The 22662-nt window shown below is 35.9% G+C and overlaps 1 protein-coding gene across 1 annotated transcript in view; it reads right to left on the reverse strand.

Annotated features, from left to right (window-relative positions):
• The window catches only part of LOC128238417 (small subunit processome component 20 homolog), a 76648-nt gene that overhangs the window by 36009 nt on the left and 17977 nt on the right, over nt 1-22662 (reverse strand). Inside the window, exons 17-29 of the mRNA XM_052954327.1 lie at nt 19055-19111; nt 18102-18254; nt 16174-16330; nt 15733-15976; nt 14200-15286; nt 13279-13364; nt 5842-5967; nt 4170-4336; nt 3137-3215; nt 2789-2984; nt 1436-1593; nt 889-1106; nt 521-659 (exon numbers count right to left, since the gene is read on the reverse strand). Of these exons, the coding sequence (XP_052810287.1) occupies nt 521-659; nt 889-1106; nt 1436-1593; nt 2789-2984; nt 3137-3215; nt 4170-4336; nt 5842-5967; nt 13279-13364; nt 14200-15286; nt 15733-15976; nt 16174-16330; nt 18102-18254; nt 19055-19111 (2867 nt within the window). The remainder of the gene's footprint in view (nt 1-520; nt 660-888; nt 1107-1435; nt 1594-2788; nt 2985-3136; nt 3216-4169; nt 4337-5841; nt 5968-13278; nt 13365-14199; nt 15287-15732; nt 15977-16173; nt 16331-18101; nt 18255-19054; nt 19112-22662) is intronic.

Genomic DNA, 22662 nt, shown 5'->3' on the forward strand with positions numbered 1-22662 from the left:
TCGAACTTGATCAAGATATTATGGTCACAATCATGTATGTAAAGTTTGGTGAGGATTGGACACATACTTTTCAAGAATTAGATTGGAAACATATATTTTTGAAGTATTTTTGGCAAAAAAGGGCCGTAACTCCTAAATGACTAAAGCGATTTCCATGACTATCGAACTTGATCAAGATATTATGGTCACAAACATGTGTTTAAAGTTTGGTGAGGATTGGACAAACAGTTTTCAAGAATTAGATCGGAAACAATCTTCGGGACGTACGTACGTACAGACAGACAGACAGACAGACGTACGTACGGACAAGGGCAACCCTATATGCCGCCACTTTGTGGGGGCATAACAAAGACGTATACAAGGATCATTAGCTATACACAACAAACCAAAATTGAAGCATGGGTCATGAAATATGACTTTTCTTCTTCCAGGGACTAAATCTCCCGATTGAGGAGTATTGAGGGGCACATGAATGAGTTATCGTTAAGGTTAAATAACTTGGTTTGCTGGACATCTGTACCTTGAGAGAATGTTGAGCTCCTTGCCCGGCGTGGAATGTTTCTTGCTGTACGTAGCGAAGAATTCAGTCACATATCTCTGTATATACACGAGGATGTTTGAGACATGCGGTTGCAGCAGACTCACACCAAGACTTGCATCTGAAATGTACAACAGAAAACCAGTAATAAACTAGATTACTTTCGGTATCATTATGACTAAATATACGGCAAGCCTGTTATGATAAAATATTAAGAAATTTACATACAAAATATAACTTCAAAAAGACTTAATTGTTTTGCCATTAAAATTGCTACTAATGCTATAAATAATTATTTAAACAAGTCTACAGAAAGATGCAATTACCATCAATGAAACAGTCTTTTATACCTGGTCCCTCAATGGAGGGCAGCTGAGTTATATCAGTCGTCTCTATGAACCGAATTTCCTGCTCCGGATCATATTCTCTGAGGAGATTGTCAACCATCTCCATTATCTTGATGCAGACTGGTACACCACAGTCTGGGTTCAACAGAAGCTTGATCACGTGAGGCAGTGGAGACAACTCTGGGTTATCCTTGTGGTGCTTTGCAAGTAGCGGAAAATATCTGCATTTCAACACAGCAAAGTCAAAACATTTGTGTTTAATGTAAAGCCTTAATAAAATAATAAAACTTTGCAATAGTTGAACGAATATGAAACACAAGAAAGGTAGTACATCAATTTCAAAAGACATTATTTGACAAAGATGCCCATACAGAACTATTGTTCTTGACGTTTAGACATAAAGAACTAGTTGATTCAGTTAATGAATTGATCGTTTGAAATTTGTTATTTCTATGAACAGGTGAAATCTATACTTGTTTTATGGAATTCAAATTTGAAAGCACACAAAAATGTCTATAAATAATAATATTCTGAATGTATTTTGTATGACCTTGGATTGTTTGTCCAGCAGTGGAGCAGCTTGAGGAGGGGAGTGGGGTGGTACACTCCCTCGAAGGAAAGGTTAGCCAGCTGGGGCCACACTGCACTCTCAAACACCGCATCCACCTCCACTGGTCGCCATGGGTACTTGTCATAGTTCTTGAACAACTGAAACAGTACAGGGTTAGGGCTAAAATCATTCATGGAGACTGGATTGTATTGGTGTTGTTAAATGCTTGTATGATCATAAAACTACCTCAGCATAAAATGATAAAGTATTGGCATTAACTGATCCTTTTTCAAATTGTAGTGAAAAAAATAGTTTATATACATATATGTCTATGGTTCATTTTGATGGTCATACACATTATTCAAATACATTGTATACTTAAAAGCAATGGCTTTCAATCAGAACTGAACTAATAAGCATACAATGATTTTGTCTAAAAATTTAGTCCAAGATAAATGGTTTGCCAGATAGTGAAAATAGGTACTCGGGTGGACAGTCTTGACGTTCAATAATAGACTAGCATGAGGACCAGGGTACAAATCCGGGTCTGGCCCTTGCAAGCCGAAAAACGATTCACTGATGACTTGTAACACAGCCAGAAGGGCTTTGGATAGAAAATTGAGATGCCTCTGAATGGCTAAGATACCGACAGTACAGCCATTTGAAGTACTTTGAGGATTGACTTCTCATCAAACAGGCAAATGAAAAAAATACCCTGGGAGTAGCTGAACCAGGAGAAGTCCTACAAAATAATGAACTTCCGGGGAAGAGCTTCAATCTTCAACAAGGGGAACCAGACCCATGCTGTGTTAGGTAAACCTTGTGGGTAGCCTGGTACTACCCCAACAACAGGGCTTTTTCACCCCATTTTGGGAAAAAGACCCAAGACATTTTCGGAATATGCCTAAATTGGGAAATTTTACAGTTAAAAGAACAAGCTTTTCAGTCTCCAGTGGATGAGGAAATTATTCAATATTAGTTTCTGTTCCCTTTCAAAAGACCTTAAGTGGCGGAAATATCAATCCTTGGGGAGAAAATATCTATTGCAATAAAAAACGACAGATAATATTTCATACTGATCTTTGAATGATTTCTGAATTCAGTTATCCCCATTACATAATTTATTAGGATGTGGAATGAACCATTTATTGCTTTAGGAATGGGTTGTGGGTACTCTATAGAAAACCTTCCAAAGAACAGCCAGACGCTGTAATGAAGCTAGGGTGTGGGGGGAAAAGGCAGGCATAATTGGATTGAAAAGAGGACATTTTTTTTTTTTTTAAAAGGGTATAACATATTAGGCTTTACTAAATGTTAATTTTCCCCATCAACGATACTCTAATATTTTTTTACCTGCATAAGTCTGTACAGGGCATTTTGTCTGATACTCTTCAGGGGGTTGATCACATGGGGCACGATGTTGTCCCTGTTGCCTAGCAATACACCACACATGGTTGCCATGCCTACGATCATCTGGATAACGCTTGGAAGGAACACATCCATCAGATGACCTAGCTTCTTGAAGATCATCTCTATGGACCCAAGGGCACTGTTAGTTTAAAGAGTAGAAGGCTATTTCAATATCTCGTTTTTACTCCAAAACTCCCAAGAAGAGATAAATGTAACAGACTTATATTAGCATTATTGAGATTATTGCTTAGACCAAATCTATCACTCTCTGAGATAATTGTACAAACGAACCCCTGCATTTTCTTCACGGGGAGGACCGAGGTGAGGTCTGTGTTAGCCTGTATGTGGCGAACCATCTTCACCGGATTGTCTGTAAATATAGTTCAAACGCCTCAATCAATCACATCACATGATTCAGATGCCAAAAGAAGTAGGGTTTGAGAGACCATTCATTCTGAACACAAGTATCAAACTTTTGTTAGCCAAGGGAAAATATATTCTCTGTGAGGTTACTTTTCTTGCTGTAATGGATATGATGCTATGTTAAAACAGGACATTCTGGCCAGTATATTGGACAGCAGACCTAGAGTACCTTGATTCGAATCCTGCTACCAGCTGAATAGTATTTTTTCTATTTTCTAATTATTTTTATTTTAGAAACAAACCTTCACAACTGTACAATGGTCTGAAGTTAAATGCTCTCATGCATTTCATAATTAATCCTGAACTTGAAAACACTCGATCTATTGTTTAGCAATATCTGCATAACATTTCTCTAAATGGTTTGGAAATATCTTGTACATATCATTAACCATACAGCTACCAGTAGTTTTCTTCTAAAATACTTTTAATATTTTGTCTGATCTGTTTGGATTCCTGACAATCATGGAGAAGCAACTTTGTTCGAACTTTCTGACTTTTGCTACCTGGGGAATCAACAACAGATGAAAATAATGTCAACTTGTATACAAGTTGTTTCCCTTTAAGTATCATTCTGAACACAAGTATCAAACATTTGATTGCCAAGGAAAAATATTTTGTAACTTATTCAAAACTATATTTTCTCCCAAAATCAACGACGACCAAAATAGAGGTTATGGTCATCTCTGTCAAAAGCTGAATACTTTTAAAGGAACACAAAAGAGGTTGATGCTAAAATAAAGACCCTTTAAAAATGTGATTTTCAGCATGGTCATTTGATTTGCATATAGCATTAACCATCAAAATGACACCAAAAATAAATGAAGTCACCAGAAATATTTAACATTATCACCAATGGGGACAAGCTTGATTGTACATGGATACCCTAATTGTGTATAATAACCTGTTATCAGCGATTTAAAGGGAGCAAACACGAGGTCAATGAACACCTCCAGTTCCTCGTGCTGACAACCATTGAGGAATCCGAGGATGATTGACTGTCGCACGTGACTGTGCTGCTTCCCCGATGTCCCTTTCCCAGTTTTTACGTGCATCTTCCCGTATAGGATCCTGGAGGAGAAGTAAGATGTCAAAGTCACATTTATATCATAAATTCTATGATTGACAAATGGCCTTGTGACGCTATAGTTACAGGCATTATACACTAATATTGTTAATCTTATGCTTTGTTAGTAAAATTCTGGTGTCTATTCAGAGAGAAACATTGCTGATGAAACCTCATTTTTAAATGTGATGCCTCAGTTTTGCTTTACATAGAATCAGTGATGCTTAACATAAAATCAGTGACATGTAACATAGAATCAGTAAAGTGTTACATAGAATCAGTGATGCTTTGCATAGAATCAGTTTTGCTTTACATAGAATCAGTGTTGCTAATAATATAATTAGTGACATTTAAACATAGATTCATTGACACCTAACAAAGAACCAGCAATGCTTAATATAGAACCAATGTCAATTAACATCAGTGACAAAAAACATTGAATCATTGGCACTTGACATGGAATCAATGACGATAAACAAATGATCAGTGATGCAAAACATAGAATTAGTGTTGCTAAACATAGAACCAGTGACATTAAATAGAGAACCAATGACAATTTACATAGAATCATTGATAATGAACATTGAATCATTGGCACTTATCATATAATCAATGACGCTAAACATAGAATCAGTGACTTTAAACAAAGAAGAAGTGACGCCTAATGTAAAACCAATGACAATAAACACGCAATCAATTACCCTTAACATAGAATCAATAACGTTGAAAATAAAATCTATTTGGCATGGCCTAAAGTTTACCCAGCATGGGATGCTGTGTTTTCATGCCACTATCTCATTCATTATCACAGTTTTGAGATCCGCACGTATTTCAGCTTTTTTACCACTTCGAGTTGGTCTTCATGTAAAAATATTTAAGACGAAATTGACAAACATCTTTCTAATGCAATAACAAAAACCAATCATATGTTCATACCTTTTAAGGATGGAGAAGATTTTGACATTTGTTGACATCAATGACTTTCATGTTGTTGTTTTGATAGTGGTAAACGCTTTTTATCACAAAGAACTGTTCTTTAGATTTTTGTCTTTTAATTTGAACACGTCTATGGAGTACATATGTCATTCAGAGGGCATGTCCGGAGATGCAACGGTTGCAACGGTTGACTGTCAGTCAGAACTAGTCTATTACAGCATTTGTATAAGTCTTATATTATGCGTGAATGCACCCAAAACATTAATGGGGATGTTTACTTCTTAAAAGAGCAAAAAAGGAGTTTAGTCTGTGAATATGCTTCCAATAAGTTTTTTTTAGATTAGTTATTTATAATTTGCAAAATGTAGATTATTTCTATGGAAACGATGGGAGAAAAAAAGTGTGGGAAAATCTACATGAACAAGAAGGCAGGTATCAAAATTAATGCCATTTCTATATGATCCTAAACCTGAGGTGTTCTTATGAAGAGCGTAGAAATAAACTGAACCACTGGAATAATAACTTCGATTTTGAAGCCAAGTAGATGGTATATTTCTCCCTTCCCCATGCTCACCTCATCAGTACAGGGAGGAGGTCCGGCCGGTGTTCAGGGCTGACAACACTATTCTCCTGGCTGATGGAAAACAGCACTATCTCATTCTTGAATGTCTTGTCATCCAATAGCCTCTCAAAGTTTTCTCTGTAATAAACAAACACCGAATTACAATGGAAAACAAAACTTATAAAATACATTGGGTATGTCTTGTTTATACATGTTATATCAGAGATTTTATGCAATTATAACAGATAAAGCCTTTGATCTATTTAAGCAACCTAAATCTGGGAAATGTTTGCACACATATATATCTCTGAGGAGGTCCGAGTCTGATGTCCAAACAGTGAACATCTATATATTGCATTCTCCTGTGTTGTGTTATTAAAACACTCCTATTGAGTACATATGTAGCTAATATATTATCATGTAAAAGATTTGTTATAAAACATAAGGGTTAAGCTGCATGTAATATTTTTTTTATAAACATGTGCTTAGAAGTTTTGTTTTGTCTTTTTATTTGAACACGTCTATGGAGTACATATGTACGGTAGCTAATATATTTACATAAAAGATTTGTTATAAAATATATGCCGCAGGCCGCATGTAATGTTTGTTTATAAACATGTGCTTAGAAGTTTTGTTTTGTGTTTTTATTAAAACATGCCTACTGAGTACATATGTAGCTGATATATATATATATATATATATACGTAAAAGATTTGTTATAAAAGCCGCATGTAATATTTGTTAATAAAAACATGTGCTCAGAAGTTCTGTTTTAATAAACTGAGTACAAAACACATTCACAGCTTGAGTATTTATGTAAAAGCTGATCAATTTCAGAACAGTTGTTTACAGATTTAACAAATAAACAGTCGTTTCAAGGATTTATCCCAGTTTTACGTGTGATCGATCATGCTGTATGAAACACAAGTACAGGCAAGTAAATTCCCTGGCCCCAACTTCTTAAGCCTCTTATAACAGGATTAAGCTAAACCCACTATTTTTGTCTTTCAATATTTTGCGTTTTATATACTCCTTTAAATGTTTTAATACCTAAGATAGGAATTATCATTACAATTATCACAATAAACCATTTTTCATTTATAAAAAATCTCTACAAGTATGTATTTTTGCTAATTGAAATAAGCAGCTTAAGTCTGTTAAGCTTAAGAAGCTTCGAGAAATTGGGGCCTGAAGAGTAATAGCTAAATCATGTGATTATTTCTTATATTTACATTGAATACATAATATTTGTTGATTTCAGTGTAAGATTATAATTCATTTCACAAATGTATAGTAAAACATATTTTCATGAATGGGTAAGCCACTAGAGAAATTTTAGTATTTCAGCCATCACGAGTGAACAACTTTTCTGGTACTATAATGATTATTTTAGGAGACTTATGGTATTTTAATTTATTTTCGTAAATACAGCCTTTTTGAATAACACTTTGCTACACAGATTATGACCCTTTCCCACCTGTGGGATGCCCCTCATGCATAGTTATGATCCCAGATGATTTATACTACCTTTTCTATGCTGGCTCATGGAAAAATTGTTTATTAAGTTTATTTTTTCCTCATGTTTCAGTGCAAACATTTTATAAACATTCATCTATACACTTTTATTAATGCATTTATGTTCCTAATAATAACAACAGTTAATGCACAAATTATTTTTAAATTGAACAGGGCATGAATACATTTACTTAACTACAGTGGTCTCCATTAACTTAATTATTATTTGAAAGGTCAAAAGTGTAAACAAAACAACGGCCCCAATTTCTCAAAACTTCTTAAGCTTAACAGGCTTAAGTCGCTTATTTCAATTAGCCAAAATACATACTGAAAATGGATTTTGATAAATGAAAAATGGTTTATTCTGAAAATCATACAGATTATTGCTACATAATTTCTAAAAATTCTTAAAGAAATTAATAAAACACATTTTATAGAACAACAAAAATAGTGAGATAAGCTTAATCCTGTTATAAGTGACTTAAGAAGTTTCGAGAAATTGGGGCCAGAGGATTAACATTGGATTAAAAACAGTATTCCATGTTTAAGAGTTTGTTTCATGAAAGATGGTTCCATGATACATGGATATTTAATAACCCTGACTGTAAGAGATCAGTCTGATACCCCTATAGACAGGTCGGTCCATGATTGGATGAAGACTTCGCTTCGAGATGTGCATTTTGAAAAACATCAAGCCGGTCTAAAACAGCATGAGAATTGTCTTGTTTATACAAGTTAACTCTGAGATTTTATACAATAATAGCAGATAAAGCCAATTGATCAAGGAAACCTAAATGTGATAAATGTTTACACAGATTTATTTTCGGCTGCGGACTCGGCATACAAACAGTGAACATCTTAACATAGATTACTTGATATTAAAACACGCGGACTGAGTAGCTAATAAATTATATTAACGTTATAAATTATCGTTATAATAAAAAATGTGGCAACCCACAACAAGTGACCAAGAAATATAATTTCCTACGTTTCAGTCAAACGAATTAGAAGGAAATTAATTTCCCTTGTTTATAATGAAATAACCGCCAGGTGGCGATTGATAAGCACGAGGAATTTGTGCTAATATGAATGTAAAGGCATTCAGCTTTGGGGAACCAATCAGTTCACATCGATTCAATTGATTGTTAAATTTGAGGTCGTACCGGGCAGTATGCAGAAGTCCGTGTTTACTGAATAGGCCGTACAAAGCATGGTTTAAATTCTCGTGCAGAGGGTAAGTCGTATTGAAAATATGTTTGTTGGATTTATATGACATGACGAATTACATGTATGATAATAATTATTCAATATATGTAGTGGAAAAGTGAAAAATAAAGAAATGATGAGATTATTCAGTTCATATGTACTGTGTTACTAGTGAGAAAATGTTCTTTGGTTTTTAAAGGCATCTTTAAATTTGTGCTAGAGAAAATATTTCCACTATTTTCATATTTAGTGCTCCGAGTTTTACTTATAAAGAGTGTTTTTCGTTGACATATTATGAAAGAATATTTAGGTGACATTTTTATTTATGTTTTGCGAGCTACACGTTGGAGAAAAATGCAAAACAACGAAGTCGGGGCTACAGTATTCCGCGGTTCAACCACGTGGGTGTGAACGCATGAGCTGGTCATCTCGTTACAACTGTTTTGGGTTGATGTCATCGCCTGTTCACGTGCCACGCTTCCGGTGTATTTCCCTCGACTGTTGGGGTTTTCTGTATTAATATCACCAGACTGCGTCAGCCATAGTTGTGGTCATACAGGCAACATAAAAAGATAAGTATTATAAATGAAATTCAATCATCTCTGAATTGAAAGAGAAATATTTGAAGCAATGCTGTTAAATCTGCAAAGCATTTCAAGTTATGATACTTATGGCAGAGCCATTGGCTTTAAGTTCAATGATGAGGTGTATGGAACGTTATGGAGTCTGTCCGTGTGTATGGCAGTCAAAAATGTGTTAGATATAAAAGGAATTCATATACTCTTTATTCAATATTCAGTTTGTAAATGGTGTGATATTACCGACATATTCAAGTACTTACTGTTTCTTAAAGTGTATATACATTCATTTTCACAATATTTCAAAGTCGATGGGAAAGGCATTTCTAAGTTATATGCAAGGCTTATCAAAAGTAGGAAGTTTTTAAATAAAACTGATCGCAAAATGTCATGAAAGATTGCATGGCAAATTTGAAAAATTATATTGCTTACAAAAAGAGTTTTTGGATTTGAAAGATAGTGTTATATTTAATAGTATGGAGAACACTTGAATGATGAATGGGGTACTTTGTTTGGAGTGGTTGATTGTGATGATATGGCATTTTACACATCAGTTTTTCAGTTTTTGCAAGTAGACTTTATACCTGGGTGTATAATGTCAAACTGTTATTTACTTAATGTCTTTGGAATTTTAATAATAATAATAATAAAATAATAATAATAAAATAATAATAATAATAAGGACGATAATATGAAGATCATATGAGTTTGTCTGTTGTTGCTTCTCTTTACCTAAGATTAAAGTTTAACTGCGTCGTAGATTCAATGGCAGCATCACCAAGACTATACAATTGTTATAAAGTTGTAATAAAAGATGACATCGCTGATTCACGGCGAAACGCCAAAGATGAATACATACAATTTAGATGACATGAAGTAAATTCTTGATGATTAAGGGGAGGCGGGGTGAGTTTATTCCTCATTGGTTGACGCATTGTCAATGACGCATGGATTGTGTACAGAACGTGCGAAAGAAGGCCGAATATATGACAAGCGCGAAAGTTGAAATTCTTAATGATTAAGTTTAGCACTCAATGATTGCTTATCTGCAGGTTCGTTTAGTGAAAATAAAGGCTGTATTCTAATAATAATTTACAGTTGTATCACCAATGACGGTAACGGTACTTGTAAATATGCAAATATTGCTTTTAACTTATAAAAACCACCACTGCTGATTCATGGAAGCATCGTCAGAGATGTTTCGTTATAGCACACGGTGGCATCACCAGTAATAGTTTATATGTAATTATTGTTATAAAGTTTTTAACAAACGATATTGTAGAGTCATTACGGAATCGTCAAAAAGATGATTTGTCTAAGCACACGGTGGTAATACCAGTCATAGTATATAAATGTAAATATTGTTTTAAGTGTATAAAATCAACATTTATGATTTATGGAGGACTCGAGAGAGATGATTCATTAAAGTACACGGTGGTTTTACCAGTAATAGTTTTTATGTAAATATTGTTATAAAGTTATAAAAACAGCATTGATGATTTATGGCAGAATGGCCGGATGTGAAACGTATGAAGTTATAATAAGCGGCATCGCTGATTCATGGCGGAATCGCCACAGATGAATCGTTTTAGTACACGATGGAATCTCCAGTACTAGTTTATATATAGATACTGTTATGAAGTTATTTAAAACGGCAATCCTGATTCATGGCGGAGTCGCCAGAGATGAATCATTTTAGTACACGGTGGAATCACCAGAACTAGTTAATTTTTAGATATTTTACGAGCGTGCACTCGGGTCGGATTTTTCCATCCGTACCGGACACACATGGTAGATACTTATAGTTCTATGGTAAAAATTAACAGCACCTAGCCGTTTGTTTCGAAATAGTTTTAAGTAAAGTTAAGGTAGCTCGCGAAGAGTTTTGTTTCCGCAAGTAGTATGCATACCAGCATAATGTTCAAAGAATGATAAACATAGCAACTTTTGTATTCATTCCAAAAGCGTTAACTTTTTATAATACTTCAAGAGCAAAACATACTCGATAGCGCCACCACTACTCGACAGCGCCACCACTAGGGCAACAGCGCCACCACTTTTATAAATATGTGCATTTTTCGTTTTTAAGAAGTGCTTATTAGTTTTGTTGTGTTCCGGCATAGGTACTATACATAACAGTTATGTTTGCATGCGTGAGAATGTTCTTACGGGGTGTGTAAGCACCGAAATGTACTTGCTATGCAATCAGATCTCAAAATATGCACAAGTCCGATTCGGGAAAAAAGCTCCTGGCACCACAGTTTGCACAATATTGAAACGACATAGTAACCAGCCTACAGTAGAAGTGTTCTTACACGGTACCACATTCTCCAATTTTCGAAATATGTCCGTTAAATGAAATTATCAAATAAAATATAAGTCATACTCCTGTTTGTTCATGTAAACATAGGGCACAGCTCCACCACGGAAGTGTCGACAGCTCTTTTTCTTTGCACCACCGTAAAGTGGTGGAGCTGGCGTTTACAGGCCGTGAATTAGAAGGAAATTAATTTCCCTTGTTTATAATGAAATAACTGCCAGGTGGCGATTGATAAGCACGAGGAATTCGTGCGAATATGAATGTAAAGGCACATTGTTCAAGTTCACATTGATTCAATTGATTGTTAAATTTTACAAGAAACTGTTTATTGTGAAAGGTTTCTGTTATTATGCAATTTCATCATATGAATGATAAATATATTTTTCATTTGTCTTCAAAGAACAAAATCATGTAATATACATTTGTATAACTTGATAAAGTATGTATACATGAATCATAAAAATGATATGTTTTCTAGACATCTTTGTTAAGGAGCTTATGGGTGATGAGGCCCGACATCTAGTGGTACGAGACAAATCCTGTAAATCTGGATGACAAACAGGCAGAGGTTTCTGAGTTTCCCCAGAAGGAGGGTTTTATCTCAGTTTTTCCTCGGCCAATCGACCACAGCTGTAAGCTCCATTTCTGTCAGGCATGTTGTTACCAAGAAATATTTTGCTATGTTGCTAGTTCATGCTGTATGTTTTAATCGGTTTCCCAAGTGCTTCACTTACTGTGACTTCCAAAATAATACCATTCAAAAGTATTGATTTTGTTGTTTTCTATAGGAGGTTATAGAATGGTATTCAGGGAAGTTTTGTTTTAATAAACTTAAACTGAGAACAAACACATTCACAGCTTGTGTTTTTACGTTAAAGCTGATCACAATTAGAACAGTTGTTTACAGTTATAACCAATAAGCAGTTGCTTTAACAACTCATCCCAGTTTTTCGTGTGTTCATGGCTGTTTAAATGCATAAGTAATCATACATGAGTAATCGTGAACAATTTCCATGAAAAGAATTTGGGGATTGTTTCTTATATTTTCATTATATGTATTCATTATATTTACATTATAGATACGTATTCATTATATTTACATTATAGATATGTATTCATTATATTTACATTATAGATATGTATTCATTATATTTACATTAAAGATATGTATTCATTATATTTACATTATAGATATGTATTCATTATATTTACATTATAGTTATGTATTCATTATATTTACATTATAGATATGTATTCATTATATTTACATTATAGATATGTATTCATTATATTTACATTATAGTTATGTATTCATTATATTTACATTATAGATATGTATTCATTATATTTACATTATAGATATGTATTCATCATCATCATCATCATCGAAAATGAGTAGAATGTTACTGACAACACCGGCTTGAATAAAAGAATAGCCGATAATTGTAATGTTGTATTTCTCTATACTGTTATATACAGAAAACAAGGGATGCGATTCCCCTGGCAGCTGAAGGGCTGAAACCATTTGGCGGTGGGATCTGGGGCCTCTTAAAGCCCCAAATGGGGATCAAAGGGAGTGAAGCACCCTGCGGCAGAAGCAAAACTGGCTTTTAGAAGCCCGTTTAAGGGCTCCTGACTTTAAAGCAAACTGGAGTGTTAATTATAACAACAAATAAAGTCACAACCAGAAGCAACCAGTTAACGTTTTTAAACCAGAAAAAAACAAGATCTTTTTTTTTAATTTTTCTTTTTTGTCCCTGGGGCCATCAAATCAGAGGAAATCCGCAGACAAATCACAGCCCTATAAACTCGGCAAATTAAAATATTTACCTGTATGGCACTAGGTAGCCATATTTGTAGGTCATTATACACTTGAACGCCGTCTTCTGGACATCAGCATTCTTGTGGATTAGGAGCTGCATTTGAGAAATAAAAACTTGCCTTGAAACAATTCTGACATTAGAACATTGCATAACAAACATATTAATATTAAAACAGTCTTTTTCAACAAACACCAAACTGTTTTTGGCGAGCGTTATTTCTGTCTTATAACAACTCTCAGGCAGAAGTACTGCATTCATAAAACAAACACAACCCTTAAATAACTGTTGTTGCAATAATTGCATCAGGGTCTTTTTACCGGACAAAAAACACATGACTAATAATTTCTTTGCACTCCTTCATTTTAAACATTTTTTGTAAAAAATTATCTTGAAAAACACATTTTTGTTCATTTCACCAAATAGTGTGTGCAAAATTGTCGTAGAAAGCTAAACATATGCAGCTATGCCAGACACTACTTCACTCCATAAACTCCAAATGAAGCTGAAAGAGTGAAAATCCCTCTCAAAAGCACATAACTCTGAGTCGAAATGGCCACAGCTCACAGAAATATCTCAGGTATAACTACCTCTCATGGTGATTATGTGTACAAAGTATCAAGGGATGCCTCTAAAGATCTGGGATAAATTACTCCACAAACTTTTGCCAACAGACCGACCAACCATATGGTGACTCCAATATACTCCCCTTAAAACTTTTTTATAGGGGTAAAGTTAGGTAAGAAGATTGAAAATAGTATGATCGCTGGAAAGCCTAAAATAAACAACACTCATTTTTGGACAGATATGTGAAATATGTGCTCATGAAAATACTTATTTTGAAAGTTTACAAAAAATATCAATATCTAAGACAGATCCACTAGACCATTCTTGCCCTCAAAATTTTATAAGGATTGAAATAGATACTCACATCAAAGTAGAGTTTTCTGAGCTCTGGTTCTCTGTAGACGCTATGAGGATCTTTGAACTTGGAGAAAAGCTGCAACTGGACAACTAATGAGCTTGTAGCAGCCTTTCCACGCTTTTTACTCTCTGTTACCTCACCCTTACCCTCCCCTTCCCTTGCGTTCTTTCCTAAACCTTGTGTTACTCCTGACTTTTTGGGACTTTCAGTGTTTGTTTTCACAGTTTCAAGCTTATTATTCTTTTCATCCGTGACACCTTCAACACTATTGCTACTCACAGAATCATTGACATCTTCATATTCCTTTATTGCACTCAGCCTCTTACTCTTAGGGTTCTTCACATTTTCCTCAGTAGTGACTTCAGCATCTGACATGTCAGTATCTTCGTCGAGACCTGAATCACTGGTATCACCCTCAGGATCTGTTGCATTGGAAGATTTTGTGGTCATTCTCTTGCTTCTTAGATTCCTCATACTTGGTGAACTGTCTGTTTCCATTTCTGATTCACTCTGGCTAGTCATATGTCTGTTGCCAACTCTGTGTACACGTTTACTAGTTGAACCCTCAGTGGGTGTGTCTTTCTCATTGTTACTTGTATCACCTCTAGTTCTACTTCTGTTTGAACTTTTTCTTGGGGTACTATAATCTTCCATTTCAGAATTGCCATCAACACTAGTCATGCTTCTTGTTCTGACTCTATGAGTAACAACACTTTGCTTTTCTGGACTATCACTAGCATTAGTTCTTGCAGATTCACTTTCATTATCTTCATTTGTTATGTTAACTAACTCATTATTAATATCAGTGCTACTGTCACACTGGCTTCTGGTTCTAATCCTAGTATGAATGACTTTCTCAACATCTAAATTTGTATCTACATTTTCTGACACTTTCTGAGTTCTTGGCTTCTTATTACCTTCATTTCCATTTTTAGCAGTTCTTGTCCGCTTTCTGGATTTGCCCTCCTGGACATCCATCCTTTCTTCAGAGTCTAACTCTCGATCAGATAAGTTGTGTTTGGCTGTGTGCTTGTCCTTTCTTAGCACGTTTTGGGAAGGGGCTGAGCTTAGATCAGACAAGTAATACTCATTTCTGAAATAAAAATAACCTTATGCTAAATGGTAAAGTAAACATGAGCTAAAGTGAATTACAAAGGAACAAGAAGAGTGCCAAGGAGCGAACGCAAAAGCTTGTCTATTGTTCTTAGTAAAAAAGGGGGCATAATTTGACAATAATTAGTCATGGGGTTTGCTATACATGTGTGTAATATCTCTGTGTACCAAGTCTCCTTGAATGGTAAATGAGTTATGGCCAAGGCTGAAGATTTTGCAATACAGCGATGACCTGGACGACACTGACAACACCAAGGCTTTAACAATACCTTGACTTTTTTCTTTGAAAAACAGACAACCTAAAAATCGCAATTCAAATAAATATTTGAAGAATGAACAATGAAAATTACTATTACAAATCCAGTACACTGTATTATTTCAAAATTTTCCTGAAAGATATATGCCTGTACATGACATTTTGCTTACTTAAGAAACCTGAACAGTAGAGGTGTTAGCAGGCGTGTTTTAGCAGCACACTTCTCTGAGAACATGTTAAGAGTTTGCCAGAGTTGGTCACGGAAGTTTGTGTAGTTTGGCGGGGCAGATTCCTCCAATGACAGACTTGCCAAGGACTGACTCATGAGGGCTGTGATTCCTTCAGTGGGGCTTGGGTTTTCTGTGTCCGAGTCATTCGTTGCACGAGGAGAGTCTCGGTCAGAAAGCTGATGCTCTATGAATGTCAAAGAGCACAATGTCAACAATTTGTTTGTAAAAAGTATATTGGTTTTCTGTGTCCATCTGCATGTAAATTAATTCACTTTTGTGAAAATGCACCAAAGGACAATGCTTTTCAAATTATATGACCGACTTTGTGTTAAACAGTAGAAAATGTTATTTTAGCAACAGAAAATGCTCCTGTAGCCTTACCGCACTTTTCAGCAGCCATTTCAAGATGGCTACCGACCACTTCCCAAAATGCCTCTCTCTCCATGTTCTGGGCATGGCTGGAAATAAGCAATCTGATTGGCTCCCACAGCAACTTAAAGTTGACAAACAAGTTTCCAAGCAGATACCTTAGAGGAACCTGAAAAATTCATCTCATTTTTGTATTCATTTCTAACATTAAAACTGATTAAGCATGTTATCTGATTATGAAGTGATAATTTTGTAATACACCTACATCATACAAACACATGAATCTCCCGGAAACAAACATACAAATATTTCAATACATTTCAGTTGACAGAAAACAATTTCAACAAGAGATGTTTGTCAAACATTATGCCTCCCCTGAGCGCCATGTTGTCAGAAATATTTGGACAATGAATGAAATATGCATAGACTGAAATGACAGCTGATTTGTCATTGCCAGTGGATGCCTTTGAGCCAGTCTTAAGATTATGACTATTCAAAATGTGAGGATAGTAGGTACAGTTTTTATTCATGTTCAGATGATGACTGATATTTGCAGATAATCATGTATCCTATAAGTAGCAGGGAATAAGTAAATATGATGTAAATTCTAGTGACCTATATGAGTTGTGACCTTGAACTTTGACTCTATGAACATAAAGTCCATGGGGTTCATCTACCTGTCACCCCCAGCCTAAATGTCAAGTTTGACGGCCATGGGTGCAGGCATGTGTAGTTATCACACAGAAAAGCTTTTTGCCTTCAAGGTAAATGTGACCTTGACCTTTGACCCAATGACCTCTTAAATCAGTATGGATCATCTACTGGTCAGGCCCAACCTCCAAGTCGAGGGCCATGGGTGCAAGCATTGACGAGTTATCACTAGGACAACCTTTCAACATTTAAGGTCACTGTGACCTTGACCTTTAACCCAATGACTCTAAAATCAAGAGGGGTCATTTACTGGTCAGGCCCAACCTTCAAGTTTAATGACTATAGGTCCAGGAATTGTCGAGCTTGCATTTAAGGTCACTGTAACTTTGACCTTTGACCTGATGACTCCTAAAATCAAAGGGTCATCTACTGGTCAGGCCCAACCTCCAAGTCAAGTCTTAGGGCCATGGGTGCAGGCATTGTCGAGTTATCACTCAGACAAACTTTTGGTATTTAAGATTACCGTGACCTTGACCCTTGACAGGATGACCCCATAAATCAATAAGGGTCATCTTCTGTTTGATGACTATAGGTCATTGGGCATTGTTTAGTTATCACGGGGACAAGCTATGGTCTATCGACGGACAGACGGACAGCTGACCGACATGTGCAAAGCAATATACCCCCTCTGCTTCGAAGGGGGGCATAATAATAATAATGAGAAAGATAGTTAACATCACAAAAAGGGCATTTATCATAAGTTCCAATGTCTTTTATTAACACATCAAAGGTAGAATAACAGGAGTATAAAGGTACATGATAATGACCCATGATAAATCACATATCAATGGGTACCTGTCTTTCATGGACAAGTTACTCTATCTCAATGATGTAATGGAGACTGCGAAGACAAACACATTCAGTAGAACCCCTACTGGGATTCTGTCTAATGTCAGAAGGATCAAAGGTCAAGCAAAAACAATAACGCACACTAGGTAACAAATGGGATCCACGTAAATATCATTTTCAGGTTTTCAAGTTACAAATAACAAAATAAAATATAGATCAAAGTGGGAGAATTTTTAAACAGTAGGAAAAAGTAGGGATTTTAAGGGCCAAAAGTTGGGGAGGTAAAATTCTTTATTTTCATTTTGAACGTAAAAAATGAATACTTAATAGGAATAAAAAGGGAAAGTAGGACCCGCTTGAAAGCCTGAATTTTCAATAAATGTTTGAGTTACCATCCTATCATCACAGTTTTTACATGTATGATTAAACATATGTCATACCTGTGCAAAAGGTCCAGCTGGGATGGAGTTCTGTACGATGGAGAACTCAAGTCTCTGTAGGTGGCGCTGTTTCTCCCGGTACTCCTGCACTGACAACGGTGTCGTCTCTGCGGACAGGCAGATCTCAAACACACCCACTGTAGACTCAACCTCCTGGGTGAAGAGTATTTGAAGGGGAGATAAAGTCAACATATATACTACAACCTCCTGGGTGAAGAGTATTTATAGGGGAGATAAAACCAACACATGAACTACAACCTCAAAAGAGTATTTGTAGTTGTAGGGGCGACAATAATCAACACATGTACTGGTACTATGGCATCTATAACATTAGCAGAAACAGGCATTTTTATAGGCATTTTGTAAACAAGTACTTGCACCCAAGTTTTCAGATATTTATCACTAAAAGTATAGAATTGTGAATAAAAATCCCAGTCTTCATTATAATTATAGTTTTTCATCTTGTTGCCAGTTGTGGCAAGCAACTATCAAAATGAACTTGCCTGAAGTTGCTAAAACTAAACAAACACAAAAACAATATCTTCCAAGTTCCATGAGCCTCCAGTTAATGTGTTAATATTTTTAATATTATCAAAAATATCATTATTATTGATAATTTATATAATTATATCTAAATGCCCAATCAGGCAAGCTTACTGGATGTTTAACTTGCCCTTCTTTACTGCTACGAGTCCCGTTTTCAGAAAAGTGAGTTATTACCAAGACTACGATTCTAACTTGTACAAGTTGGGGAATTCTGCATAGTTTTGAATAATTTTTCCCTGGGTAAAGGGGTCAGGATATCTTACCTGAGTGAAACAAAGAAGAAGGCCATATTATGCAAAATACCAATGACAAAAACCTTTTATCAAAACACACAAAGTAAAACATATAATTCAGAACTAAACATAAAACAGTTTACAGCAATGAGCAATAGATATGTGTTGACTCACAGACGGAGGCAGCTGCAGGTTGAAACTTGCCAGAATCCTCAAGGATAGGTGCCTCACCTAGAAATATATTAAAACATTATGATCACTGTCTATATTATTAAAGCTGGCCTAGAAATATATCAAAACATTATAATCACTTTCTATAATATTATCAAAACATGATGATTACTTTCCAACAAATATTCCATTAACATGGAAACATCAAAGATGAATTCTCATGCAACATGTGTTTCATAGACTTGGTCCAACATGAATTTCATAGACATGGTCCAACATGTATTCCATAGACTTGGTTCAACATGTATTCCAAAGACTTGGTCCAACATGTATTCCATAGACTTGGTCCAACATGTATTCCATAGACTTGGTCCAACATGTATTCCATAGACATGGTTCAACATGTATTCCATAGACTTGGTTCAACATGTATTCCATAGACTTGGTCCAACATGTATTCCATAGACTTGGTCCTACATGTATTCCATAGACTTGGTCCAACATGTATTCCATAGACTTGGTCCAACATGTATTCCAAAGACTTGGTCCAACATGTATTCCATAGACATGGTCCAACATGTATTCCATAGACATGGTTCAACATGTATTCCATAGACATGGTCCAACATGTATTCCATAGACTTGGTTCAACATGTATTTCATAGACTTGGTCCAACATGTATTCCATAGACTTGGTCCAACATGTATTTCATAGACATGGTCCAACATGTATTCCATAGACTTGGTCCAACATGTATTCCAAAGACTTGGTCCAACATGTATTCCATAGACTTGGTCCAACATGAATTATATAGACTTGGTCCAACATGTATTCCATAGACTTGGTCCAACATGTATTCCATAGACTTGGTCCAACATGAATTCCATAGACTTGGTCCAACATGTATTCCATAGACATGGTCCAACATGTATTCCATAGACATGGTTCAACATGTATTCCATAGACTTGGTCCAACATGTATTCCATAGACTTGGTCCAACATGTATTCCATAGACTTGGTCCAACATGTATTCCATAGACTTGGTTCAACATGAATTCCATAGACTTGGTCCAACATGAATTTCATAGACTTGGTCCAACATGTATTCCATAGACATGGTTCTACATGTATTCCATAGACATGGTCCAACATGTATTCCATAGACTTGGTCCAACATGTATTCCATAGACTTGGTCCTACATGTATTCCAAAGACTTGGTCCAACATGTATTCCATAGACATGGTCCAACATGTATTTCATAGACATGGTCCAACATGTATTCCATAGACTTGGTCCAACATGTATTCCATAGACTTGGTCCAACATGTATTCCATAGACTTGGTCCAACATGTATTCCATAGACATGGTCCAACATGTATTCCATAGACTTGGTCCAACATGTATTCCATAGACTTGGTCCAACATGTATTCCATAGACTTGGTCCAACATGTATTCCATAGACTTGGTCCAACATGTATTCCATAGACTTGGTCCAACATGTATTCCATAGACTTGGTCCAACATGTACTCCATAGACTTGGTCCAACATGTACTCCATAGACTTGGTCCAACATGTATTCCATAGACATGGTCCAACATGTATTCCATAGACATGGTCCAACATGTATTCCATAGACATGGTCCAACATGTATTCCATAGACATGGTTCAACATGAATTTCATTGACTTGTTCCAACATGTATTCCATAGACTTGGTCCAACATGTATTCCATAGACATGGTCCAACATGTATTCCATAGGCATGGTTCAACATGTATTTCATAGACTTGGTTCAACATGTATTCCAAAGACTTGGTCCAACATGTATTCCATAGACATGGTCCAACATGAATTTCATAGACTTGGTCCAACATGTATTCCATAGACTTGGTCCAACATGTATTCCATAGACTTGGTCCATCATGTATTCCATAGACATGGTCCAACATGAATTTCATAGACTTGGTTCAACATGTATTTCATAGACTTGGTCCAACATGTATTCCATAGACTTGGTCCAACATGTATTTCATAGACATGGTCCAACATGTATTCCAAAGACATGGTCCAACATGTATTCCATAGACATGGTCCAACATGTATTCCATAGACATGGTCCAACATGTATTCCATAGACTTGGTCCAACATGTATTCCATAGACATGGTTCAACATGAATTTCATAGACTTGGTCCAACATGTATTCCATAGACTTGGTCCAACATGTATTCCATAGACTTGGTCCAACATGTATTCCATAGGCATGGTTCAACATGTATTCCATAGACTTGGTCCAACATGTATTCCATAGACATGGTTCAACATGTATTTCATAGACTTGGTTCAACATGTATTCCAAAGACTTGGTCCAACATGTATTCCATAGACATGGTCCAACATGAATTTCATAGACTTGGTCCAACATGTATTCCATAGACTTGGTCCAACATGTATTCCATAGACTTGGTCCATCATGTATTCCATAGACATGGTCCAACATGAATTTCATAGACTTGGTTCAACATGTATTTCATAGACTTGGTCCAACATGTATTCCATAGACTTGGTCCAACATGTATTTCATAGACATGGTCCAACATGTATTCCAAAGACATGGTCCAACATGAATTCCATAGACATGGTCCAACATGTATTCCATAGACTTGGTTCAACATGTATTTCATAGACTTGGTCCAACATGTATTCCAAAGACATGGTCCAACATGAATTCCATAGACTTGGTCCAACATGTATTCCATAGACATGGTCCAACATGTATTCCATAGACATGGTTCAACATGTATTCCATAGACTTGGTCCAACATGTATTCCATAGACTTGGTCCAACATGTATTCCATAGACTTGGTCCAACATGTATTCCATAGACTTGGTTCAACATGAATTCCATAGACTTGGTCCAACATGAATTTCATAGACTTGGTCCAACATGTATTCCATAGACATGGTTCAACATGTATTCCATAGACATGGTCCAACATGTATTCCATAGACATGGTCCAACATGAATTTCATAGACATGGTCCAACATGTATTCCATAGACTTGGTCCAACATGTATTCCATAGACTTGGTCCAACATGTATTCCATAGACTTGGTCCAACATGTATTCCATAGACATGGTCCAACATGTATTCCATAGACTTGGTCCAACATGTATTCCATAGACTTGGTCCAACATGTATTCCATAGACATGGTCCAACATGTATTCCATAGACTTGGTCCAACATGTATTCCATAGACTTGGTCCAACATGTATTCCAAAGACTTGGTCCAACATGTACTCCATAGACTTGGTCCAACATGTACTCCATAGACTTGGTCCAACATGTATTCCATAGACATGGTCCAACATGTATTCCATAGACATGGTCCAACATGTATTCCATAGACTTGGTCCAACATGTATTCCATAGACATGGTCCAACATGTATTCCATAGACATGGTCCAACATGTATTCCATAGACTTGGTCCAACATGTATTCCATAGACATGGTCCAACATGTATTCCATAGGCATGGTTCAACATGTATTCCATAGACATGGTTCAACATGAATTCCATAGACATGGTCCAACATGTATTCC

Source organism: Mya arenaria, chromosome 6, assembly GCF_026914265.1.
Source record: "Mya arenaria isolate MELC-2E11 chromosome 6, ASM2691426v1".
Taxonomy (NCBI): domain Eukaryota; kingdom Metazoa; phylum Mollusca; class Bivalvia; order Myida; family Myidae; genus Mya; species Mya arenaria.